The sequence below is a fragment of the Desmodus rotundus genome, chromosome 3 (assembly GCF_022682495.2).
Source record: "Desmodus rotundus isolate HL8 chromosome 3, HLdesRot8A.1, whole genome shotgun sequence".
NCBI classification, from domain to species: domain Eukaryota; kingdom Metazoa; phylum Chordata; class Mammalia; order Chiroptera; family Phyllostomidae; genus Desmodus; species Desmodus rotundus.
Genome location: NC_071389.1, coordinates 12,466,195 through 12,493,278, shown reverse-complemented (window position 1 = coordinate 12,493,278; position 27,084 = coordinate 12,466,195). Strand labels below are relative to the sequence as shown.

Below are 27,084 nucleotides of genomic sequence, written 5' to 3'. Positions count from 1 at the left end.
AATTTGAGGCTAGCGACAAGCACTCACTGAGCCCTTGTGTGCACAAATCACTGCACTAGACCCTGAGGCCTTTTCAACAGAAGACCCAGGCTGTGCGCGTGTAGAGGGAACAGCCCGTGTGTGTAGAAAACAGTACCAGACAAACTGAGACAGGTGTGGAAAGAGCACCCCCTAGAGGTCAGTGGGGGGAGTGCTGGCATATCTCCAGCCTGTTCTGTCTCCCCTTGCCCCAGCCTGCTGAACAACTACATGATCTGGAACCTGGTGCGGAAGACAAGCACCTTCCTGGATCAGCGCTTTCAGGATGCCGACGAGAAGTTTATGGAAGTTATGTATGGGACCAAAAAGGTGAGCCTGTTGTGGTGGACTCCCATACGTATGTTGAGTACCTACTGTGCACCAGGCCTTGGGTTGGGGGCTGGCATGGCCACGGTACCCTGCAGGGCCGTACAATTCGTGAGGGAGGTAGACAATGGGCAGAAAATGAAGAGGGCCACTGAAGGGGTCTGCCCAAGTGTCCCTGAGTACACAGGAGGGGACCCTAAGCCAGCCAGGGTTGGGGAGAGTGGACAGAAGCTTCCAGGAGGAGGTGGTTACGTCAGGTCTTGAAGAATAAGGAAGAGTATTAGCAATTTAGCTAATTTACAGCAAAAGGAGCCTGTTTTCTCCCTTCCAACTCCTTCTCAATGGTGATGATGATAAATGCTTTCCTTACGTAACTCACATGACGTTCACATCCCCTGTGAGATGGGTACCATCATCATCTCCCTTTTATACAGGGGCCCCCAATACTGCTTCTTCCCCATAAACAAAATGCTTGGAGCAGCACCTGGCTCACAGTAAATAGGATGCAGGTGTTCACTGATGTCACATCCTCCAGGCCCCGGACCACAAGGTCTCCACCCACATTCCTTCAGAGGTCCCAGGCCTCCAGGGCCCTCCCTTCCCCTCCCCCCAGGGAACTCCCTGGTCCAGACCTCCTGTGGGTCAGCCTCAGCCAGATCCAGGTGCAGCCTGTGTCCAGCTGGAGGCTTTGCCCCTGGAGAAGGGTGGGTGGGGTTGGGGGAAGAGGAAGGACATCCAGGTGGACACCTGGGTGGGGAAGTTTAGAAGAACTTGGGCGACAAAGCTTAGGGAATGTTAGAGTGCCTTTCTTCCTTCTTTCCTGGAAGGGTTTCTTTTAATCTTTTAAAGATTTTATTGATTTCTCATCAGAGAAAGGGAGAGGGCAGGAGAAAGAGAGGGAGGGAAACATCAATGTGCGTTGGCGATTGGTTGCCCCTTGCAAGCCCCCAACTGGCGACCTGGCCCACAATGCAGGCATGATCCCTGACTGGGAATCAAACTGGCGACCTTTCAGTTCACAAGCCAGCGCTTAATCCACTGAGCCACACCAGCCAGGGCAGAGGAGTTTTTTTTAACTTAGGTATAATTTATATACAGTAAAGTATATGTTAAGTACACAGTTCAGTGAGTTTTGACAAATGAAATCACCCATGTAACTACCCCCCGCTATTTATTCAGCATCCTCTCAGCAGAAGGTTCTCTGTGCTCATGTGCCCATGAGCCCTCTACCCCACACCGCCAGGTGGGTGCAGATGGGTGTAGACAGAATCATATGCTAGTTGCCCTTCTGTGCCTGGCTTCTTCTGCTCAGCATATCTGTGAAATGCATCCACACTGTATGTATCAGTAGTTCATTCCTTCTTGTTGCCAAGCAGTGTGCTGTTGTATAAAAATGCCACATTGTGTTTATCCATCTGCCTGCTGATGCGAGTTTGGGTTGTTTTCAGTTGAGAGCTATTATGAAGCAGGCCGCCTGATCCTGGATGGTTTTTACCCCCTGTGGTCCAGGGTTCAGAGGACTCGGTTTCCTCTGCAGGACAGGGGGAAGTGGGGCCCCCACTCGTGGTGGCACAGACTGCCCACAGGGGGCTGCCGGGCAGGGGAGCGGGCAGGGGAAACCAGCGCAGGTGTCCTTCAAGAGCCGAGCTCTGCGAGGCTGCAGCCCCAGCGGTGCTTGTCTCCACCCACACAGAGGTGTCCTGCGGGCTGGTGAGCCTGAGGGTGAGATCGAGGACAGAGGGACGCTTCTGTCCCTTCTGTCCCGCTTCTGAGGGACGCTAGAGTCTCACAGCATCGTGGCAGTGACTGTTCTTTCCCTGGGTAGCTTTTCCAGTGGGGCTGGGGGTCCTGGCCTCCTGGGAAGGTTCTCCTGTTGCTCAGGGGCAGACGAGGGAACTTCCCAAGGTTCTTTGTCCCCAGGATTCTCAGCCTCCTCCAGGAGGTAGGACAAGGTGTGGGTGGGAACATGGGGTGTGGGTCAGGCATGGCGGAGTACCATCACCGTGGGACCAGAGACTCTCCGTATCGAGGTTCTGTTTCTTCATCTGTCAAGGGCTTGTCGTCTATGCCTTCGAGCTCATTTGGATGGTTGACAGGAAGCCATCTGTAAAGTGCTGTGCCCGGAGCCTGCGTTCAGGAAGTAGTAGATGGCCATGATGAGGGATGTTTCGTAGCCTCTTGGTCCAGTGTCTAAAATAACTTCCCCTGGGTCAGAAGAGGTCTCCTTGAAGTTGTGGCAGGAAGCAGGGCCCCATCTGGTGCCACCTCCCAGATGAACAGGGGTCGGGAAGGAGGCCGGGGACCCAGCAACCCCTCCCCCTTCTGTTTGCAGACCTGTCTTCCTCGCTGGAAGTTTTGCGTGAGTGACACGGAAAACAACTTGGGCTTCGCCCTGGGCCCCATGTTTGTCAAAGAGACCTTCGCCGAGGACAGCAAGAACATAGTAAGTGCCTCCCCTGGGACGCAGGCTGTGACATCGCACCGCCGATGGACCCCTGTGAACTTGGCAGGTCTCACTCTGGTCTGTCTGGACCTCTCTACTCCAGCCCAGGGCTCCAGCCTAACGCCAAGGTCTTGTTTTCTAAAGCCTTGAGTAAGGACAGTTACTCTTCCTGAGTGCCAGGCTTTTGGCTATATTATCTCATTTAACCCTGACCGCAGTCCAGCATCTCCACCTCCAAGGGCGTGAAGGTTCCAGCAAGGTAATGGTGACTGAGCAATTCTGGCCTAGAGTGTGATGTTTGTCTTTACTCCGTGGGTGACGGGTTTGTTCTAGATGGGCAGAGGGGACAATATTCACGCCTCACCTGTAACGTGGAGGTGGGGGTGACCATCGCACGGGGGAGATTAATGTGACACTACACATAAAAGCACCTGGCGCAGAGTAAGGGTTCAACAGAGGGAGCTGTGTTATTGTTACAAGTCTGTATTACGAATATTCAACACGTGGTAAATACCTGGGCATTTTCTGCAGTCAGAGATTAGCAAGCAGAGCCTCGGACCAGTTACCTGACTTGCCTACGAGGGGCTGACACAGAACCGAGTCCAGTTCTGTCGGCCGTCAGTCCCTCTGCTCTTTCTGCTGTGAAACTCCACCTTCCCTGCTCTAGAATCTTCAGCTGCCAGGTCTGCCTGTGACTTTGCCCTTGAGGACAGCCATTCCTTTCCAGCCTGAGCAGAACATTTCTGAAACTGCTCCTTAGAACTCGAGTTCCCTAGGTTTTAAAGCCCGTTCCGTCACAAAGGAACCCATGGTCCAGTAAGCCCGGGAAAGGCTGTGTCTTCTAGCCCTCTCCGAAAAGGACTGCACTGCACAATCCACCTTAAAGACTTCGGAAAGGAGAGATATCTCTGGCATTCTCAAAGCTTGCCCTCACTGGGTTTGGCCACGGAGCCCAGTTTATGGAAGTCTAGTCTTGTCTTATGGGGCGTTAGTGTTCTGCGGAGCAAGATTAGGGCACATGGCTGTGCACCCTCCTCCCCGCCCCACACCCCCAGCCCAGCACGTAGGAGCCTGAGGCTTTGAGCCAAGGCCTGAGTGTAGTCTTTGGCCTGGCGACATCCTCCTGCGTGGGGTTCCCATCCACTGCCCAGCCCTTCAGGTTCGGCTTCTGTCTCCTCAGGCCAGCGAGATAATTCAGGAGATCAAGAAGGCGTTTGAGGAAAGCCTGAGCACCCTGAAGTGGATGGACGAAGACACGCGGAAATCGGCCAAGGAAAAGGTGAGGCTTCCTGCCCCTGGGGTGGCAGCCTCAGAATGAGGAGGGTGGATGAAGGGTCCATGTCCAGATGCTGTCCTGCCTTCCGGGGGTGGAGGGCCAGCCCTGAACACACGGTTGCATTAATGAGTGTGCAAGAACAAACCATGCTGAGTGTGCGAGGGAGACGTGTCCAGTGGACAGTGAAGGGTCTGGTGTCGTCTGGTGGGGTGGTGACCAGGGCAGGCTTCCCTTAGGAAGTGGCATTTAAGAGATACCCAAGGGATAAGGAGAATTTAGACGAGAGGAATCTTTCCAGAAATATATAAGAAAGCCCTGGGGTGGGAGGAGCTTGGCCCGGACCCTGAGCCCGGTGCCCTCAGACCATTGCTGGGCACTCACTGTCCTCTGTCTCCCCGTCCAGGCAGACGCAATCTACAACATGATAGGCTACCCCAACTTCATCATGGACCCCAAGGAGCTCGACAAAGTGTTCAATGATGTGAGTGGTTCCCAAGTTCCCCTGAGGCTCCCCCCTGGGGAATGGGCAGAGGTAGGCGGGGTCCCGATGGGACACCGGAGGCACCCTGATTGTCAAGGCATCTTGAGAGGCTGCGATGTGGGCTTTTAGGGTGCAGCAGGCATGAGGAAGCTGCCCTCTGCTCCCTCATCTCCTAGCCAGCCAGAGGCCGCTGCCTCCCTGCAGCCCCAGCAGTCAGTCCCAGAACAACACCACGTACCCCCGGAAGTGGTCAGCTACACTTAATGAGTGGGAAATAGTGGGGGGAAGCAAACTCTAGAAGTTGCAGAGAGCATTAGTGCCCCTAAAACATCAGTGGATGAAGGAGAGTGTGGAGCCCCTCATACCTCCCTCCAGCCCGAGTTACTGCCTATCCCGAGGTCCTCCCCACGTTCTCAGAGAAGCCCAGACCCCGGCACTGGCCCTTTAAAGCTGACAGGAAAAAGGAAGCATAAATCCCAGATGCATGTTGAAACTTCACTTAGGCAATAAGAGTGGTTGATGTATCTCCCTGGTAGTTAGAACTTTTGGCAAATCCCTCCTTTAAAGGGATTGTGCTTCTGTCCCAAAAGGTAGATTTTTGTATCTTTTTGTGATTGAAATTCATAAATTCAGGTAGTTTTGCAATTATAATAACCTCTCACCACGGTTATATTTAAAACCTAAGGATACTAAAATCCCTATGGAGAAGGTGAGGCTCATTCTGAAGCCTTTTTCCTTGAGGATAATTTAAGGTGCTCCAGGGTGTCGTGGCAGAAGACCAGGGGTTTCTGGAAACAGCCCGCAGGACCAGAGTTCTGTGTGTCATGAAGCCAGGGAGCTCTGGAGGGGACCCGCGGGAGAACCTCGCACCTGAAAAGAGCTGGAAGGCTGGGCTGAGGGGCGAGGAAGTTGTGTAGTAATGCCCGTCCCCTGGCATGTCAGAGGTAGACTGGCTGGATTTATGAGATCTGTGCTGTCCAGGACGGTAGCTACTAGCCGAAAATGACTCGTTAATTAAAATTAAATTAAAAGTCACACTAGCCACATTTGAAATGCTCAGGAGCCACATGTGGCCAGTGTCTACCATTCTGAACAGTACAAATGTGGGACACATGCACGGTCACAGCAAGTTCTGTTGCCAGCACTGGAGAGCCTTCCTGCCCGAGGCCCGTGTGCCGCCTCTCCAGGGCCTGGGAGCTGCTGCTGGGTGTCGGAGGCCCTGGGGGAAGCTGTGTCCTCCATGGGGAGGGCACCAGGCCCCAGCAGGGGGAAGACTGAGGGAAGAGCCCAAGCCCACAGCCCTGAGCCCCCAGTTCAGCCTCTGACCTGCAGATCACCCCCATAACCTCATGGGCCCTCACTTTCCTCAGCTTCAGAAGAAGGGGGTTGCCTCCCCGCCAGGGCGAGCTCTGACCCTGTGACTATGCTCTCTTGTCCAGTACACGGCAGTCCCGGACCTCTACTTCGAGAACGCCATGCGCTTTTTCAACTTCTCGTGGAGGGTCACGGCCGACCAGCTCAGGAAGGCTCCCAACAGAGACCAGTGAGTCCGGGCCTCCTGGGCAGGTGCTGTCTGCAGGCAGGGGGGCTGCTCTGGGCCGAGCGCACCCCTGTGGCTCGATATAACCATGTGCTGGATATAACTGTCCTAAGGGCCCTCTGAGGGGGGGACTGTTGTCATCCCACTTTTTACATGAAGAGCCCACGGGTCAAGGAAGTGTCACCTGGGCCGGGACTGCCGAGTCTGTGCCCTCAGCGCCAGGCTGCGGGCAGAGTGGCCCGGCCTCTGGAGCTGAGCAGGCCTGGTGTCTCGCGTCCCAGCTCCAGCACACCGGGCTGCTCCAACAGCCAAGTGTGAGCACCTCTGGGGAGGGTCGCACAGAGGAGGGAGGCCCGCGCTCGCCCAGGCCCAGCCCTCTGATTCCTCACCAACAGGAGCGGTGGGTTCTCAGGGCAGTTCCCCCCAAGAGGCCGACAGCTGTGTTCCCAAACCTCACTGCACATCTGGAGTCTCTGGGGGATTTTTTCAAAGAGGCAGCTTTCTGGCTTGTCCCCCAGACCTTCTTAAATCAAAATAATCTGGAGTGAGACCTAATAACTGTTGTTGTTTTTTTTTAATAGTCTTCTCAGAAAACTCAGATGTAGCCCAGTATTAGTTCTTGACTAAGCTCCCTCCGTGCCTGAAACATTTTGCAGGATAAATCTTACCAAAAGGAGAAAGCAGCTTCTCCTTGCCTCTGGTGCCCCCTCGTGGACAACAGGGATTTGAACATCTCTGTCCTCTAAGTTTCCCTTCTACAGGCAGGGTACCCCTAAAATGCACAAGAAGGTGGTCTTTTATCTGCAGAATACAGCACAGGCACTGCCACAATGTTCTGCACTTATCGGGTTTTTTAAAGTAGGTTAAAATTTTTTTAATTTCAATGTTATCTTCTACCCATCAATGTATGTGTGAGTATTTTTGTATAAATAGGATGTTTTCAAGTTCTCAGTATCCTTCATTCATCTCTGTGGGGCTCACCTGCCGGAGACAGAGTGACTCTAGCTCTTAGAGAGAGTGTCTTTCCTGTGACACTCCACTCCTCACTGGCCCTTCTCCTCCACCCCAGAAAAATCATCACGGGGCCAAGTGTTTCAAGGGCCCACAAGGGGCCCTTCTACACTCTTTAGGAATAATTGGACCCAAAGAGCTTTTTTGTGAAGATTGGGTCAATTTATATGCGCATGTTATGAAAGAGAACTATTTTATAAGTTTAACGATGTAAAAAGAGGCATTGTTTTATGTATTGCAAATTTCTTTAGTGTCCGGCTTCACTGGGGAAAGCTGGGTTCTCTTCTCTGCTTCTTTGTCTCATACGATCTGTTCATACAATGTAACCCTGAATCACAGTCAGTCTGTTGCAGTATTTTGCTTTGAAATATGTAAAGAAAATCTAGTCTCACACATACGTGTCGTTGGAAGGCAGGAGATATTTTAATAGTCTTTTCTGATAGTAGTGCACATTTTTTATTGACATTAAACCAAAATTCAACACATGGTGATTTCTGAAAAGCTGATTGCACTGTGGGATCAGAAACTGTGTCTGTGAACTTTTCACACTCTGTGGTGCTCACGCGTGGGTTTGAACGTCACACGTTGGTCCTTTGGAAAACGGGGGCTCACTGGGTTTCATGTGTCTTCCAAATAGTGCCGCTCCCCTCATACAATACCCCCCACATCCACGTCTCTTAATATCACCACTGACCTCCTGAGGAAGGTCTTTAAATATTGGGAAGCTGACGTTTGTGGTGACTGATACACATTTTTCAGAATTTTTAATTTTCCCTTGAAACATCTAAATTTTTTTGAAACCTTGAGTTTTTATCATTGGTGACAAATGGTGTCAGTTGTTTTCCTTGAGGTGATGAGCTCATTTTCTTCATTTTCAAGAAAACATCTGCCAAATGCACCTGTCTGAAATGTCACAGTTTGTCAGTCAACCTCAAGTACAAACCGTGTTCCTGGGGGAAAACCGGACGTGCTGATGCGGACGTCCTGTCCAGCCGCATAGGACGGAAGGCCTTACACTCGAGGGCCCAGCCCTGATGAAATGCATAATTATGCTGCATCACCAAGGACGTTCTTCAGTGGAAGTGACTTTCCTCTCCTAGTGGAGAGTACAGTGGCCACCAGAACAGCGGGTGCCGTGACCCCGCTAGACCACAGCAGCTCTGCCCACTGCTGCTTTTATACTGGCCGTGTAAACGCCTCACAGTGGAAAGGACAACACCTTAACGTCATTAGGAAAACAGATGGTGTCACATGCCCTGCCCCTCCCAGGGATGCGCACACCACACCTTGAGCTGAGACGATGACTTTCACTGTGCGACCATCTCTCCTGCTCTTCGTAAGAGACTTGGTGTCCCATTGTGCGGTGTGACGTCAGATTTACCGTGTTTTGCCATGTATAATGCACACTTTTTACCCAAATTTTTGAGGGAGAAACAAGGATGCGCATTATACATGGGTTGTATTAATTTCCTATCTATATAAATGTTTTTAGTTCTTTTACATATGCTTATGCGTTAAAAGTGTAACTCTAGAAATCAACAATAATATCCCGATGTTCAAAAACACATGCTAAAATTCCGTTATAATACAAATAACAAGTATCTAAATATAAATAAATTTTAAAATTGAATTGAAATATTAAAACAAAAGGTTTTGTTCCTGAAAGTTTGGGCCAAACACATGGGTGCACAGTACACACAGCAAGATGCAGTGACTGAGCCTTCTTTGTAGGCATCCAGGCGTTTCCGGTGTCCCCTCTCAGCATCAGTGTGCTGTGCCTGTGCCTGTGCCTGTGTGTGCACATTTTTAAGGCTCTAGACACCCTCCGAGTGGGCTGTCCCCACCGCCCCCCAGGCCATCCTGTCTTCTCACGGGCATGTCGCTTGCAGGTGGAGCATGACCCCCCCCATGGTGAATGCGTACTACTCGCCCACCAAGAACGAGATTGTGTTTCCAGCCGGAATCCTGCAGGCCCCGTTCTACACCCGCTCTTCACCCAAGTATGATGCTGCTGGTACTCCCGCCCCATCTCCTCCCTGCCCCCACCCCGGCAGACCCCCAGCCCTGCCCTGATGCCCACAGCTGACCACAGACTCACTGAGTGCCCTTTGCCCCACTGACCCAGCTTGGGACATTCAGAGAAGCTGCAGAGAGAGAACGTCCTCCCTCCCTCTTCTTCCCCCCAGGGTCTCCTGGTTCTGGAAGCCCCTGCACAGTGGGACCTTGGGGGAATGTCACAGAGGAGCCTGATACAGGGGAACATACCTCCAAGGGTGTTTTGGAACAGTCGCAGCTGGGGAGTTGGGAAGGGTGAGGGTGCTGTCTCAGAAAGGAAACCCACATGGGCCTCATTTTACTGACCGGGTGGCCCTTGGGCAAAGTGAATGCACCATTCCAAGCCTTGGTTTGCTTATTTGCAGAGTCAGTTACTTGTGCTGAACTCTTTTGAGGTGACCAAAGGGGACAGTCCGTTCTGTGGAACATCTGGCACAGTGCTTGGCATCCAGTGGGCACAGGCTGACCACAGCCGACTCACCCAGCTTCCGACTGGCTTCAGGCTCAGGCTGCGGCCATGGCCCCGCAGAGCACTGTGGGGCTCTGCTGTGTCTCCAGGCCTGGGAAGCAGTGTTCCCTCCCCTCGTGGCCTCATCTCACCTTCGTGTCCTCTCTTCCAGGGCCTTAAATTTTGGTGGCATCGGTGTCGTTGTGGGGCACGAGCTGACTCATGCTTTTGATGACCAAGGTATGGGTCCCCTGGGGTTCTCTTCAGATGGGACCCCCCAGCTCCCTGGCCCCACTGATTCTGCTTCTGCGTCCTGCAATCTAAGAGTCTTAGCCTTGAGACAGAAGCATCTGGGTTCATATCCTGGCTCTACCTCCTCCTGACTGTGCGAGCTTTAGCAAGTCCCATCATCTCTCCAAGCCTCTTGTTGCCTATCTGTGAAAGGGGTGTGATGACCCCAGCCCTCAGGGTGGGTGGTAAGTGGGAGCAGATACCTCTCCATTACTCCAGAGACTCCTCTACTCTGACCAGTCGTCTCCTCACCAGCTAACATTCAGAAACTTCCCCATTGCCTCTTGCCTTGGGGATCTCTAGGCCAAGAAGGAGGAGGCAGGACTTCGGAGGCTGTGGCCCAACCACCACCAGCTCCATTTACCCCTCTCAGGCTCAAGGTCAGAGGCCTTTAGCAGCCTTGCCAGTGAGTCCACTGAAACTTTGGACAGGCTGGTCTTTTGCCTGGATCACATTCTTCCATCCCCCCCGCCACCACCCAGATTGACTAATGCATCCGGCTCTTTAGCGCTCAGAGCACTGGGTGGTGGATGGGTGCAGACAGATGTATCCATCTCTCACTGGGGGGAGGGGTGCAGTCAGCAGCAGCCGTCCCAGTCTGCCTCCTCTTCCCCTTGACCTGACGCTTCCCTGTGACCCTGCAGGACGGGAGTATGACAAGGATGGGAACCTGCGGCCCTGGTGGAAGAACTCGTCTGTGGAGGCTTTCAAGCAGCAGACCGAGTGCATGGTGGAGCAGTACGGCAACTACAGCGTGAACGGGGAGCCGGTGAACGGCCGGCACACCCTCGGGGAGAATATCGCTGATAATGGCGGCCTCAAGGCGGCCTATCGGGTAAGAGGGCTGCTCCCCACGCACAATCCGGGCCCCGGTCTGGGTCATTACAGATAAGCTGGGACAAGATACAGCCACTCTCTGAGCTTCAGTTTGCTGCTCTGTGAAATGGGTGTAGTGAGGACTAATTGAGAGGGTGTCTAAGAAAGCCCCCAGCACAGCACTTGCAAGGCACACAGAGGGCTTTCTGCTCTTGAGGGCAGCCTGACTGAGAGACACAGGACAGGGCTTGGGCTGGACCCACCGGAAGTCCTGCCTGTTCTTCCCTGTGCAACAGTGGGCCCAGAAGGGGACGGCAGGGACACTGGTCATGGAGCCAGTTCCGGGTGGAGTCCTGGTTCTGGAGTAAGTCACCTGGCCCTTCTTGAGCCTCCGTGTGCTTGGCTGAGTCCCTGATCCCTGCATCACTGGGGTGTGACATGTGACAGCTGGGGCACAGGGCCTGATCCAGAGTGGCACTTGGAAATGGTAGCAGGATTGGGTGGGAGGGACAGCAGAGGCCATGAGAGAAAAGGACTAGGTGTCCATCAGAGAGTGGCACAGAGCTTCCTCCTTGCCGTGACAGTAAGAGCAGAAACACTAAGAGGTGCCACTTGTTTAGGCCTCTTACCCCGCGCCCGGCTCCCGGCTCAGCCCAGCCTTTCCCAGTCAGGGCTCACAACCCGCAGCTGCAGTCGCGGAAACAGAGCCGAGAAACACCCGGTGACTTGTGTGACGTTCACTAGTCAGGGAGCACAAATTGCAGACCTTCTACCTACCACGGGCTGTGTGGACGCAGGAGTTTCTGTGGCAAGACAGACGGGTTCCACGCTCATAAAAGCACAATTTTAGCGGGGCAGGGAGGGGACAGAAAGGCCGTACGTACTGAAACAAATGAGGTCTTTGCAGGTAGGGTACCGTAGTGAAGGACTCTGGCGGGGGGAGTGCTCGGGGGAGCCTCCTGGAGGGAGGGGCTGACATTTGAATTGAGACCTAGATGATGAGAAAGAGGGAGCGAGATCTGGGAGAGAAGAATAAGTAGAGGGACCATGAGATGGACACACAAACCTGAAGTTCAAGGACAGGAAGAAGGATGGGCGGAGTGGAAGGAGCACACGGCCAGCCACCTTGGGAGGTGAGGTTGGAGGAAGGTTGGCCCAGAGCAAGGAGGTGGGGTTTCATTCTGGGCACAGTGGAAGTCGCTGCAGGGTTTTTAAGTCGAGGAACAGCATAGTCCAATTTATCCTTTAAAATGGGTAAGCAAGCCTGCAGCCTGCCGGCCAAATCCAACGCTCAGCCGCATTTTGTAAATAAAAACTGGGGGACGCAGCCAGGCCCACCCGTTTTGACGTCTGTGGCTGCTGTCACACTCCAGAGGCAGGATTGAGTGGTGGCCACAGGGACAGGGTAGCCTCCAGAGCTGAATGTATTTACTCTCTGGCCCTTCACAGAAAAAGTCTGCCAACCCCGCTTTGTAAGGATGGTTTAAGTTGCTATTTGGGGAGGGGATTGGAGTTGGACCCGTGTGAGTCAAGGAGACTAGTGAGAAAGCTGTCATGAGATGCAGGCAGGAAGTGGGATGGAGCAATGGGAAGTGTGAGAAGTGGTCAGATTTGGGGCATTTGCTTTGATTGAAAGAGGAGAATCAGGGGAGTCCTGGGGTTTGGGCCTCAGTATGTAGGTGCCATGTACTGTGATGGCAAAGGGGGTGTGTGTGTGTGTGTGTGTGTGTGTGTAAAACCTCTCATCCTATCTGTGCTGTGCATCTTGGAGGTCCAGCTAGGGCAGCTGAATATACAAAGCGTGCATTCTAGAGCCCTCAGCACACAGATGGTACTTAAAGCCATAGGGTTGGGTGCACTTGCCTTTGGAAGGAGTGCAGGTAAAGAAGGCGGCTCCTCTTGGCTGAGCTGGGCCATCAGAGTTGACGGCCAGACCCCAGAAGCCAGCTCTGCAGGGCAGAACACCCTGCAATCTCCCACGCTAGCCTCTCCCCTACCACGGGAGCCCTGAGCACTGTTCTCTCCCCTCCCAGGCCTACCAGAACTGGGTGAAGAAGAATGGGGCTGAGCAGACGTTGCCCACCCTGGGTCTCACCAATAACCAGCTCTTCTTCCTGGGGTTTGCACAGGTGAGTTCACTAGGAAGAAGCCAGACTTGGGGATGTTCTGCCATCTTGCTGATCTAGCATCTCTGAAAGCCAAAAGGCCAGGTCCCCTCAGTTGAGACCCTCCTAGCTTATTGGACCGCCCCAGGGCAGCTGCCCAGTAGGAAGGGCCAACGGTGCTATTAAAAGGGTCCTGCATTGAGTAGATGAGAGGACAGGATGATCACTGAGGGTCCTTGTGGTTCTGGGTTCTAGACATTTCTTAAACTCTATGCCCCAGGGTTTCCTTGAGTTGGCATTCAGCATGCAGCCTTCTGTTGGAGCTCAGAGCTACCAAGGCATTAATTAGACAGTTGTTCTGCCCAGGAAGTGAGTGATGTGGACTCGGTCCGAGGTTCTCAGTGTGGTTTGCGGCCGACCCCTTCGCTGAGATGAAATCTAACACAGGTGCCCGGGACAGACAGACGCTGCTCTGGCTGCAGGAACACAGTTGGAGACAGCTGTAGTAGAGGATAGTGGGATGGGTACACACCGGCCCACCGTTTCTTTCCGATCCACACGGCAGGCCCTCCTGACTCCTGGGGGTCCTAGAACCAGGTGGGGGGGCTCATCCTTCTGCTGTTGGGCACAGGGCCAGTCTGGCCATCTCACGACCCCCCAGTGACCTGGCCTCTCCCTCATTACCTTCACAAAGGTCTGGTGCTCCGTCCGCACGCCCGAGAGCACCCACGAAGGCCTCATCACGGATCCCCACAGCCCCTCCCGCTTCCGGGTCATCGGCTCTGTCTCCAACTCGAAGGAGTTCTCGGAACACTTCCACTGCCCGCCTGGCTCTCCCATGAACCCACGTCACAAGTGTGAAGTCTGGTGAGCGGCGAGGCACCAAGAGCCAAGACGGAGGAGGGGGAGGGGCTGAGGATGAGCCCTCAGGGTGGAGTCAACAAGGCTGCCCCCTCCATCCAGTGCCCAGGGTGTCGCCCGGCCCCCTAGGCCACCCTGGGCCCCTACCCCACACTGGAGGGTTTTCAGCCAGGAACTGAGCCTGTCACATGGGTTCTCAGCATAACCCGAGGTTTGATCCCCTGTAGAAACCCGTCATCCCAGGCGTGTGTGCGTCAACTCTAAAGGGCATTTGGGTGTCAGGCTGGTGGCTCACCAGGCCTGGGCCCCACGCTGACAAGGGTCGTGGACACAGCTCCACGCCCACATCCAGTGCCAGATACACCACAAATACCACTGTGTCGAATACTTTAAATATATATTTTTTTGGGGAAACTATTTTTTAAACATGGTGGAATACACTGGAAATCTTCAGGGAAATAATGCATTTAAAATACTTTTTTTTTTTCTTTAAAGAAAGGATTGGTATATTTATTATGTTCTGTTTTTCTAAATAACCTGTGGACAAGGGAAGCCCCACTGAGTTACCCCCTCTCTTCCTCACTCGTTGCGAGGTTGAGCTGAGGCAGCGGTCCCTGGGTCATTGACCGGGTCCCCAAATAGAGAGCCGCCTCAGCCCTTGGAATACACCACGTCAGCCTCCATCACCTGGTGTAGAGAGGCAAGGCGTGGAGGCCAGGCGAAGGCAGGGCCGCTCCGGGAGATCAGCTCATTGGCACCACCCCTCTTGGCATCCCTGCCTCTGTCCCCAGAGTGCAGCACAGGGAGCCCCAGCAAGGAAGGTATGATCCCAGAGTCACAGAAGGGGACAGGCTGTAGCAGCCTGAGGCCAGGTGAGGGCCCTCACACCCAGTCTGGGGTGCCCCAGCCCCCCCAGATCTGGACCACAGAGCCCTGTGAGGCTGAGACCTCCCCATCAGATGTACTCGCCTGTACTGTTTTCATCCCTCCTCTTTTGGCCACCCCACGCCTGTCCTGGGGGGCCTGTTCCTTCTCTGCAGCACCCCCATCCCAGCCTGGGCCTGGCTCCCCGGACCGCAGACATCCCCCACTCTGTTCTCTAGTGCCTTACCTGAGGCTACGGCCCCTCACCCCCAGGGTCCCTTGGCCTCCTCACTGAAGCCCCCAAGTGTCCTGACTGGAACATCGGGCCATACCCCTGCTCCCAGTGCCCACAGAGCTGCCCCTCCCACAGCACAGGAGCTCTGGCCTGCAGGCCGGAGGCACCGAGGCCAGGGGTCTGAAGAACCCCTGAATGTGCCCTGAGCTCCATCCCACCCTCAGCCCCTGGGGTTGAATCAAGACAGTGCTTGTAGCTGGGTGGGCTTCTTTCCCTGGGAAACACCTTCAGCCCTGGCAGGCCGTGAGGGAGATGCTCCCCTGAGCCCGTCAGTCTGTGGTATCCAGGACCAGGACAGTCGTCCCCTCCCTGAGGATGCAGTTCAGAAGGTCCCCCAGGAGGAGCTAACTGGAGCCCCACTCTGGCCCTCTGGGCAAGCAGCCACCTGGGGCTGAGGCAGGGGCAGCAGGTGCCCGCCACGGTTCTCCCATCTCGGGAGCCCAGGCCCCCTGGCTGGGCCCCGCTCCCACAGACGGGCTCCTGCGTTGCCCAGGAAGCCAGTGCTCCTTGCCCAAGAGAAGCAACGGCTCAGCCACTGCCTCGCCCACCTTTGGATCAGCCCCATAGCGGGGGTGGCGGTGTGGGGAGTGGTCCCCCTGGTGCGCACGAGCAACAGGCCTGGGAGCTCCTCACAGGAAAGGTAGGGCAGGACCCAGACCAAGAGCTAGAGTAGGGAGCCCGCCCTGTGCACCTTGCCCCAAAGAGTAGGCTTTCCCAGTCCTGGCGTCCTCCCTGCCCTCCTGCCTCCCCGCCTTCCCTGTAGGTCACAGTCCTTGAGAGTGCCTGTGGGCACCATGCACGGGGACCCCCCCCAGCCAGAAGCAAGTGTCCTGGGGCTGAGGGTCCAGCCAGAGGGCAGGTGGCTTGCACTTGTTCCTTCCTGGTGTGCTGCCAGGGTGGTGGTGGGAGCCGTGGGGGGGGGGGGGGGGGCATGAGCAGGAGGATCTAGCCCCGGGGATCAGAGAGACCCCTTCCCTTAAGCCCAGAGAGCCATTAGGCTGGCTTCTCTGTGGGTACCTGGACGTGGGGCTTAGAGCTGGGAATCTATTTTTTGTATTATTATGTTTCGTGCTACTGTAGTTTGGGTGTGGCACTATTGTAATTGAAATAAAGTACTTGTACCGAGGTCCGTGTGACTGTGTCTTCTCCGGGTGGTATGTGACCTGTGGGGCTATGGGAGGGCACCCCCCGCCCCGTGTCATCAAGGCCAGCTGCACCTCCTGCCCAGAACCGAATCCTCAGGTCCTGACAAGTGCCAGTTTACTCTGCCTGGGCCCACTTGGCCACTCTTCTATCAAAGACACGGGACTTCTCGGTAAAAATTATTATTCTATTATCTCGGAGCAAAGGATGTCAGCGGTGGGTGTCCAGGCCTCAGATGCGTGGGAAGGGCGGCCAGAGCAGGAAAATCAAAGAAGTCCCAGGGAGTGTCTCTGACACCCGTCGGGCCTCCTCCAGGATTTCGCATATGTTCCCTCTGCCGAGAATGCTCTTCCCTGACGTATCTGTTTGATAAACTCCTGTCCATCCGTCAATGCCCAGCTCGGCATTACCTCCTCCAGGGAGCCTTTTCTGACCTCCAGCCCAGAACAAGTGGGCTCACACAGGCTTCCCTCCGCCCCCCGCCCCCCCCCCCCCCCCCAGTGAGTTAGTGCCAGGGCTGCTGCAGCAAAGTACCAAGAGCCTGGCTTGCTGGCACAACTGAAGAGCAGCCTGTTTAAAGATCACGTGGCCCCCCTCACCAGCTCCCCAGTGCACTCACTCGCACGTAGGACCTGGGCCCTGCCCGGCATGCCCCCCCTGAGCGAGGCCCCTCTGCACCTCCAGCCTCCTTTCTACACTTTAAAACAGTTGAAGCCCTTTCCTGCCTGCCCTTCAGAGTGGAATGTTCACATGCTCTTGCTGATGAATAAATGAATGAACATACAAATTTTTTTTTAAAGCTTCCATGTACTGCATGCCTACAGTGAGTCAGGCTGTGTGCAGCATCCCCTTGAGGGCTCACAGCAATTTTTCCAACCAGATCACAGGGGAGTAGTGGCAGAGCAGGGTTCTGAACCCCGGGAGCTGGCAGTGAGCTGCTTGGGAATACAGGAGGGGCTGCTAAGCAACAGCGATGGGGGGAGGGGAGAGGTGACTGACTCTTCCTGTCTCACACTCACACAGGCTGAAGATGCAGGAGACATCACTTTTTCTCCTGCAGAGGTGTGTCTTCCCTGCATTCCGGTTTCCCAATGACCAAGTGAACAGGCTCTTTCCACTACCCTGCTCTGAACCCTGGGCCACCCCTACCCTCACCCCACCCCCTTTCTCCTCCTCTTCCTCCTCCTCTATTAGCATTGGACCCTCCCCACCAACTCGATGCATGCCACTCCCCAAGCAGGAATGAAAACACCAGCCTGGCCCTTAGGGGTTTACCCAGCAGCTGAGGAATGGAAACACTTGTAAGATGCAACCTGAGAGCCCCTGGGAGATGAATGAAATGTATAACAACAATTGTGTAAAAAGGGTTCAGCATAGGCTCAATGTAAGGGTTGAAGAGCTGTGGAAGGAAGGGATTAGAGAAGGTTCTAAATGCTAAAGAATCTCGTACAATAATAACCACCTTGGGCAATGGGCGAGACCTTTATTTACCAAGAAAACTATAAAACTTGGCTGAAGAACATTAAAGAAGACCTGAATAAAGGCAGATGAATGCCCTGGTCCTGGATGGAAAGGTTCCCTAGAACAAAAGATGTCAATTTTCCCCAAATTAGTCTCTAATTTCAGTGTACTCGCAACCAAAATTCCAACACAATGTTTCATGGAACTCAAAAAACTTGATTCACGTGGAAGAGGAAATGCGCAATGGCCTAGACGGTTTTGAAAGAGGACAGTGAAGGAGCGGGCCTGGTCAAAATGTTACAAAGCTGTCGCGAGTAATACAGTGTGGTGCTGAGGTGGGATAGAGAAACTGAACGGCTGGAATAGACTAGCGAGCCAGAAGCAATTCTGTGTATGTGGGAATTTGGATAGGATCGAGGAAGCCCTTGGGACCAGCTGAGAAATGAAGAACCGTTTAGTAAGTGTTGTTAGGATGTCCACTTGGGGGAAAAATCTAGATCCTGCCTCCCTCACACAATGCTCACACACACTGCTCACAACAGTAAGTTCTACGTGTACTAGGGAACTAAATATACTAGGGTTTTCGGGTAAAAACCATAAAAGTATAAAATACAGGGTGGGGCAAAAGGTTTGCAGTTCGTATGGAAAATAATATAATTAATAGATAATAATACAAGAATAAACTTTTGTGTAATCACAACTGTAAACCTACTTTTTGCCCACCGTTTATTACAGAATGTGTTTATAGCTTTGGGTAGGCAAAGCTGTCTTTGTAAAAACAAATGAGCCCTGGCTGATGTGACTCAGTGCATTGAATGCTGTCCTGAGAGCTAAGGGGTCGCTGGTTCGATTCCCAGTCAGGGCATAAGCTTGGGTTGTGGGCCAGATCCCCAGTTTGAGGCATGCAAGAGGCAACCAACCAGTGTTCTCTCCCTCTTTCTCCCTCCCTTCCCCTCTCTCTAAAAATAAATAAATAAAATCTTTTTTTAAAGAATCCTCAAAAACAAACAACAAATAAATAAATGCCAACTTCCCAACTCTGCCTCCACCTCTCTCCTGAAAGACAGCAGGGCAGACAGTGGAGGGCGCACTAGCATGGGGAGTCTCGTCTGAACGAGCACGCCGGGAAAGGGCAGGTTGCGCGCACTCACAACCCCTGTTGGTGAAGAAGTGCAGTTCAGAGCATCTCAAGTGATAAAAATTCTCCCTCCAACATCAAGCATAAAGCTGAAGAAAACTGTAACACAGCACTCCAAACTGAATCAAATATCCTCAAATAAGCATTTGGGGATATGGAGAAACACCTCATATCAGGAACAACAGTTAACAACAGAAAAAGACCAAAAAATGAGTTAATTAATTAAATGAGAATTAATCTCAGAGAATAAAATAACAAAATCATATTGTATCCTACTTGAAGATTAAAAGGTACCCAAGGGAATAGATTCAAAGGAAACTTAATACAGGACATTGATGGAAAGCAGGAAACCAGTCGAGAGAACAAAGCTTAGATGAAGAAGTCAAATGGTCAGAGAGAAAGTGATTGAAATGGAAGACCGGCAAAGGGCTGACATTTGAAACTAATCCAAGAAGACTTTCCAGAAATACAAGATCTATTAAGGGTGTCCAGCCTTTTGGTGTCTCTGGGCCACACTGGAAGAAGAAGCGTTGTCTTGGGCCACACATTAAACACGTTGTGACACGTAATCACAAGAAAATCTCATAATGCTTTAAGTAAATTTACGGTTTTGTGCTGGGCTGCATTCACAGACATCCTGAGCCGCATGCAGCCCTGATTCTAGACCCACACATCGAAAGGGCTCACTGGGAACTGTGTAGACTCGACATTGAGTAATCGACTCTAAGATATAGCCTGGTAAAGCTATTAAACTTAGAGATAGAAAATGATCAGGGCCTCCGGGCAAAAATACGAAATAACCTTTAAAGGCATGTGAATTGGACCGATAGGAGACTTTTTTAAAATGACTACACTAAATGAGGGACCTAGAACAGGACAATTCATACAGACAGAAAACAGAACAGAGTTGACCAGGGGCTGGAGGGAGGAGGAACGGGGAGTTACTGTTTAATAGGCACAGGGTTTCTGGAGGAGATGATGAAAACGTTTTAGACGTCAGTGGTGGTGGGTACACAACATTGTGAGTTTATTCAATGCCACTGAATTGTACACTCATGAATGGTTGAAGTTATATATGTATCAACACAACCAAAGATAAGTAGCATACACAGCAAGGCAATAGTGGAACAGTGTTCTCCAGAAACTCATGGAAGAAATCCAGGGATGTTATACTGAACCAAACTGTCCTTCAAATATCAAAACTACCAAAAAAAGAAAGAAAACCCAGCTTTGAATGTGCAAGAATGCGGTACACATGTGCCCTTCCTGAAGAATCGACTGTAGAATGAGCTTCCTCTAAGAGAGGCGCTGTTCAGAAAAGGACTGTGAGTGAGCATTTCACACACTTTGGCTGTAGAGCGAAGGCTAAAACTAGGGTGGGGCCCTGGGTGACAGATTCATGCATAAACACTCTATGTTCTGGAAAAGCAGAATGAATGCAACTAAAAAAATGGGAGGAAACAAGAGAGGAGGCACAGAGAGATTATAGACTCCTGGGTCTATGGGAATACAAAGACACCATTCAAAATGGAAAAACCACGTAGTGAAAAGTTGAGCAAGAAAAGAGAGGATTAAGGGAAGCATAAAAATATTAATACAAAGATAACCACTGGAACAAAAATACAGGGCTTCCTAAATACCAACACATTTAAAATGAGCAAAGAATATATCAAATAGAGAGGCCATAGCCCTGGCTGGTGTAGCTCAGTGGACTGAGTGCAGGCTTTTAAACCAAGGGGTCACTAGTTTGATTCCCAGTCGGGGCACATGCCTGGGTTGCAGGCCAGGTCCCCAGTGGGAGATGCAAGAGGCAACCACACATTGATATTTCTCTCTTTCTCCCTCCCTTCCCTTCTCTCTAAAAATGAATAAATAAAATCTTTTAAAAAAATCAAATAGAGGCCATAGATATAATACATATTATTTCTATCATTTCTCTTTGCTTCTCTTGTATTTTCTGTTTTAGAGGATTGATGTGTATTGATATTGAATAGAGGATTGGTATAAGGAACCTATCCTTGTGGCAGTGGGGAATGTAGCCCAGCCCCTGATTGGGAAAACCAATGGGGAGCGAGTTGGCACACGGGAGCCGAGGCCACGGATTGGTTCTCCTGTGGGGAATCACACCTGCATTGCACCTAGGCTGGGATGAGGCTTGCTTTTTGCTAAAGCTCCCTCACCCTGACTTGAGGCAGCAAATGTTTACTGCATATCTCTGAAGTAACTTCCTAAAATCTATGCTAAACCTCCCAAGGATGGAGTGTAACCAGTTCAACGACTTTTCCCCTTGCATTTGCAAAACATCTTTTTCTTTGGAGTAATTAGCAACATCGTTTCCTTTGTTATCTGTAAAAGGTAATCACCTACAGCAACCTGTGCATAGTAAATGAGGACCATCCTCAATGTCAGGTACCCAGAAAAGCAATAAAAGCCTGTCGGGGCAGGGGTCGGGGGCCCTCTCACTTAGAGAGCAGTGATGGGGTCCCTTTTTCTCCACAGGACTTCTGTGGTCTGTGAATTTGTTCGTCGCAGCCACAACACACAGACCCCGAGGGCCAGAGTCCACATCAGATTGGTGCATAGATATTTATAACTAATGATCAGAGCCTCACACTCACCACTTTCAGCCAAGATGACAAAAAATAAGTAAGGACATAAAAAACATAAACAGCCTGGCTGGTGTGGCTTGATGGATTGAGCTCCTGGGTTGTGGGCCAGGTCCCCAGTTGTGGGGGTGAGGGGGGCAACTGATCGATGTTTCCCTCACACATCAATGCTTCTCTCCCTCTCTTTCTCCCTCCCTTCCCCTCTCTCTAAAAATAAATAAATAAAATCTTTAAAAATGTATGTTTAAAAAATATATAAACAACATAATCAGTAAGCTAGATCTTTTAGATATACATTGCTGTGTACTGAACTGGATGTCCCTCCACCCCCTGTTAAATCCATGTGCTGAAGACCTCACCCCCAGTGTAACAGGGAGAGGGGGCCTTTGGGAAGTATTAAGTCATGAGGGTGGAACCCTCCTGAGGGGGTTAGTGCCCTTGTAGGAAGAGGTCATGTGAGCACATAGCAAGAAGGTGGCCACCTACAAGCCACGAGAAGAGGCCTCAGAATGAAACCTACCTTCCCAGCACCTTGACCTTGGACTTCCCAGTCTCCAGAACTTGAGAAATAACTTTCTGTTGTTCAAGCCATCAGTCCGTGGTATTTTATCACGGTGGCCTGAGCAGACCCATACATATATTGAACACCTTGATGGTAGTGAATATGTGTTATCTTTTTATTAAGCATTCATGGGCCATTCACAAAAATGGATCATACTCAGACACAAAGAAAAGATCCGTAGATTCCATAATGTGAAGTCAGTGCTCTCATGTCAAATGCAATAAAAGTAGACATTAAAAACAAATCCAAAGAATGAAACTAAAAGTTCCCTCCACTCTTGGGAAAAAGGGGAAATACAAACAAATCACAGAGTTCCTGAAAGGTAATAATTATAAGTGCATGTCAGAATCTATGAGGCACATTGAAAGCGATAGTGAGAGAAAAATTCATAGCCTTAAACACTAGCATCAATAAAATGAAATACTGAAAATAGTGAATTAAACTCCCATTTTGGAAAGCTAGAAAAATAACCCAAAAGACAGCATAAGAGAAGAAATAATAAAGATAAAAGTAGAAGTCGATGTAGAATATAGAAAATTACAAGTTCAAATTGATATATCAAAATCCTACCTCTTTGCAAATACAGTATCAAAAATTACACACACCTCTAATAGAATCAGTAAAAGCTGTGAAAGCTCAAATATATGGAATATGAAATGACCGTAGGGAAACAACTATTGATGGAGAGGACAGTTTAGAAAAAAATCACAATACTACTTTGCATATCTAAATGCAAAATACACTTTTAAAACCTAGGTGCCATAGATAATTTCTTAGGAAAATATGTTCTGCCAAAATTGGCTTGACGACGTGTATGATACTCCATTGTCGTTCTCTAAGACCCTCGATGCCCTGCACAGGCCAAAGAGGCACGTTGAACGAGGGTGTGGTGGGAATCACTTCAGCAGCGTTTAAGTCCTTGACCGTGGCAATGACTGCAGTCCCTCTGGGACACGTCATTGCTTTGGGCGTACTAATTTTGTAGGCTGAGTCCGTTCTAGTGGCTTCCACTGGCCTTTCGCGCCATCAAATAGCCCTCACTCCACAGATCGGGAACCACTGTGGGATTCTGCCAGGTGCTACCACATCTATTCCAGTGACACATTCCCGAACCGGAGAAGCAGCCCCAGGATGGGGTTGGCACCCACGGGGCACCCTGCGAGTTAGACCTGCACTGGCATGCCACTGACCTCCTGCCTGACCTCCGCACGCCCCTGTTCTGACTGGCGAGCCACAGTGACATTGTGGCTCTGCAGGAACTAGTGTCACCTCAGAACCAGGATCCAGTAATCCCGGGACAGTCTATTTCCTTTTCCCTACTACACAGTCACTCAGCTGCATGCCTGCAGGTGCCTTCCCGGAAGGCTGCGAGAGAGATCCACAGAATCAATCTCTGGCATTTAGCAGGGGCCTTCCTCACGGGGACCAGGCCTCCCCTTCTTTCAAGGGCTTTTGGGCCTCTGGCTCTGCAAACTGGCTCAAGTCTAGGAATTGACTGAGAGGCCACGACTGTGTTTGTGACCCAAGTGAGACTTCCGTTCACTGGACCTGGAGCTCTTCTGCTTTTGTCTCCGTAAGCCAGACTGTTCTGGTTGCTGCTGGGGCCCTCCGGGCCCGGCAGAGTAACCGCAAGTACCTGCCCTCTGTCAGGTAAGTGCTGCTCCCGGCCCCTGCCCGCCCCCCCAGCTCGTCATCCCCATGTGTGTAGGGAGTCCAGTTCAATGGCAGCGACAGCCACTCTCATTTCTGACCGAAAGAGAACGGAGACCAGAGACCACGGCTGCTGGAGCTCCTCTCAGAAACGCATTTGCTGCCGTGGTGGAACGGGGGTCCTTGGGCCCTCCCAGGTGGGTAAGTGGGCCTTCCAGGTCAAGTCCACTCTGAAACCTTGGCTGAGGTCTATCAAGGCATTCCTGCTCATTTCCCGTAGGCCGCCTTTGGGCCCGTGTTCCCCTCAGCCGGGCGGTCAGAGCCCTTTCAACCCCTCGAACTAAAACTGAATCCAGAATCTCTGCCTGGGGGAGGGATCCAGCAGGGCCGTGGAGCGTGTTCTGTAGACGCCCAGCTAGTGAGCAGTTCAGGCTCTGCAGACCACACTGTCCCTGGCCCAAATCCTGCCATCGGAGCGTAAAAACATCAATATGTAAATGCAAGAGCACACGTCAATAATATTTTCTTTACAGACACCGAAATCTGAATTTTACGTAATTTTCATGGGTTGTGAAATATGACTCTATTTATTGTTTATTGAATTTATTGGGGTGACATGTGGTAATAAAATAGGTTTCAGGTATTCAATTCTATAATTTGTCATTGAAGTACGACTCTTCTTTTGATTATTCTCAGCCACGTGAAAATGTAAAAACACTCTTAGCTTGCAGGTTGAAAACAGCAACGCAGCCGTTTGCCAATCCTTGCCTTGGGGGTTCCAGCACACACATTTACTTAATCTCAACGTGATTTCGCATAATCTCATGCTACTTCGCGTACGCCAAAAGAAGCTTACAATGGTATACTCACAATAATAAATATTATTTTCGCACATTTTATTTTTACACACACTACAAATCCATACTACATTGCTGTTATTTTTGCGTTAGGCAGTTAATTATATCTTAGGGCAATTTAAAATCACCTGAACATGTCTTTTTATTTTTGCTTTCATTTTAACCGTTTCTGGGGATCTTCCTGTTCTGGAGCAGGTCCGAGTGCCTGGCCTGCCCTCGCGTCCTTCCACTTGAAGAGTTTCCTGCAGGAGTTCCGATAGCACAGGTCTGCTGCCAGTGGCCTCTCTCGGCTTCTGTTTGTCTGAAGAAGTCCTTATGTCACCTGATCATTTTCATTTTTAAATTTACATGCAGCAAAGTAGACATTTTTGCACACAGTTCTATGAGTTTGGAGAAATGTAGAGTCGTGTGACCATCACAATCAGGATAAAGAATAGTTGCACTTACATTGAAAAGGGAAAAAAAGTTTTTTTATGTTGAATGAACTACAGACTCATAGGGAATTGCAAAAAAATAGCATAGAGAGTCCTGTGTACCCTTCACCTAGACTTTCCCAAGGTAACCGGCCTCTTACATAACTGTTGTACAATAGCAAACCCTAATACTGTCGATTCAAGAAATGGGCACTAGTACAGGGCTGCCAGGCAGCCTTACTCAGACCTGAGTTAGATTTCACCGGTTTTTACGTGCGCTCGCATGTTTGTGTGTATGCAGGGTTTTTTTAAAGGTTTTATTTATTTTTAGAGAGAGGAGAAGGGAGAGAGAAAGAGAAGGAGAGAAGCACCAACGTGTGGTTGCCTCTCACATGGTCCCCAGTGAGGGCCTGGCTTGCAACTCAGGCATGTGTCCTGACTGGGAATCAAACCAGCAACCCTCTGGTCCGCAGCCCACACTCAATCCACTGAGCCGCACCAGCCAGGGCTCTGTGTTAATGCGGACTCCTGCCCTCGGGGTCCATGTGTTGTGGCTGCGATGAACAAATTCACACAGACCACAGAAGTCCTGTGGAGAAAAAGGGACCCCATCGCCGCTCTCTAAGTGAGAGAGAGGGCCCCAATCCCTGCCTGGACAGGCTTTTACTGCTTTTCTGGGTACGTGACATCGAGGATGGTCCTCATTTACTATGCACAGGTTTGCTGTAGGTGATTACCTTTTACAGATAACAAAGGAAAGAATGTTGCTAATTACTCCAAAGAAAAAGATGTTTTGCAAATGCAAGGGGAAAAGTGGTTGAACTGGTTACACACCATCCTTGGGAGGTTTAGCACAGATTTTAGGAAGTTACTTTAAAGATATGCAGTAAACATTTGCTGCCTCAAGTCAGGGTGAGGGAGCTTTAGCAAAAAGCAAGCCTCATAGCAGCCTAGGTACATTGCAGGCCTGATTCCCCACGGGAAAACCAATCTGTGGGCTCGGCTCCCATGTGCCGACTTGCTCCCCATTGGTTTTCCCAGTCAGGGGCTGGGCTACATTCGCCACACCACGAGGATAGGTTCCCTATAGTATGCGTGCAGTTTTATAGTACGTATAGATTCACGTTACCAATGCCTTCATTTGTAGAAGATATTTTTACTGCATCTAGACCTCTGGGTTGACAGTTTAAAGATACCAGTTCATTGTCTTCTGCTTATATGGTTTCTGGGAAGAGGCCTGCTTTCACTCTTCTCTTTGTTCTTTTGTGCGTAGTAATGTGTCTTTTTTCCCCTTGGCTCCTTCAGGACGTCCCGTTATCCTTGGTGTTCGCAGTGACTGGGGTGTGTCTGGTGTTTTGTTTTGGTTGACGGTCGGAGGTGTGAGACTTAATCCCACTTTCTGTTCTCCGTGATTCTTATGTCTGTGGCTTGATGGCTTTCATCATTGTTGGACAATTCCCAGCAATTATGTCTTCTAATATTCTGCCCATTCTTTCTTCATTCTGGATCCAATTACACGTATTAAGTAATTGGATATTGTCCCACAGCTCTTGGATTCTCTGCTCTGTTTTTGTTTTCCACTTATTTTTCTCTTTGTGTTTTAGTTTGTATAATTTTTATTGGCCTATCTTCAAGTTTGCTTACTCTTTCCTCAGTCTGCCGAGTCTGCCGAGGAGCCCATAAAAGGCATTCTTCATCTCTGCCACCATGCTTTTTTTATTTCTAGAATTTTCACTGGACTCTTACAGCTTCCATGTCTGCTGAGATTCCCTATCTGCTTATGCAAGCGGTCCATCTTTTCTATTAGCACCTTTAACATATAAATCATGATTATTTAACATTCCTTGTTGGGCTCTGACTGGTGTGGCTCAGCAGGTTGGGCATCATCCTGCAAGGCGATAGGTTGATGGTTCAACTCCCCATCAGGGCACGTGCCTGGTTTGCAGTCCCCATTCAGGGCACGTGTGAGAGGCAAGAAACCAATGTTTCTCTTCTCTCTTTCTGTCTCCTTTCCCTCTCTCTAAAAATAAACAAACAAAATCTTTTTTATTCCTTGTTTGAGAATATCAACGACTGCATCATTTCTAAGTCTGGTGTGGTTCATTGCTTTGTCTCTTGACAATAGATTGCTTTTCCTTGCATTTTACTGTTTTATAATTTTTGACTGAATGCCTGACATTGTGTGTAGGATGATAGAGACCAAATAAAGAGTATTAATATCTGGAAATGGGCGTGTATCTTCTTCTGCTAGACAATTAGTGTGGGGGATAAGTCAGTCGAGTCAGGTTTGGACTGGTTTGGCCTTTGTAGTTGCTATTGATAGGGGAACTCAAGAGTTAGAGAGTTTAGCTTTAGTTACAGCTGACAGGCTTAAGTGATTAATGCATGTGGGAAGCTGTGGTTCCAGGAGCTGGAATACCTGA

The 27,084-nt window shown here is 50.7% G+C and overlaps 1 protein-coding gene across 6 annotated transcripts in view; it reads left to right on the top strand.

The window, feature by feature from the left end:
- ECE1 (endothelin converting enzyme 1) overlaps positions 1-14,159 on the top strand; it is a 94,166-nt gene extending 80,007 nt beyond the window's left edge. For all 6 annotated transcript variants that reach the window (XM_053920158.2, XM_053920160.2, XM_045190617.3 and 3 more), the window contains 10 exons: positions 234-348; positions 2,678-2,788; positions 3,969-4,067; positions 4,468-4,545; positions 5,985-6,088; positions 8,986-9,096; positions 9,772-9,839; positions 10,535-10,725; positions 12,740-12,835; positions 13,506-14,159. In XM_053920158.2, coding sequence (XP_053776133.1) covers positions 234-348; positions 2,678-2,788; positions 3,969-4,067; positions 4,468-4,545; positions 5,985-6,088; positions 8,986-9,096; positions 9,772-9,839; positions 10,535-10,725; positions 12,740-12,835; positions 13,506-13,682 — 1,150 coding nt within the window. In that variant the 3' untranslated portion in view covers positions 13,683-14,159. The remainder of the gene's footprint in view (positions 1-233; positions 349-2,677; positions 2,789-3,968; positions 4,068-4,467; positions 4,546-5,984; positions 6,089-8,985; positions 9,097-9,771; positions 9,840-10,534; positions 10,726-12,739; positions 12,836-13,505) is intronic.
- Positions 14,160-27,084: the final 12,925 nt, after the last annotated feature.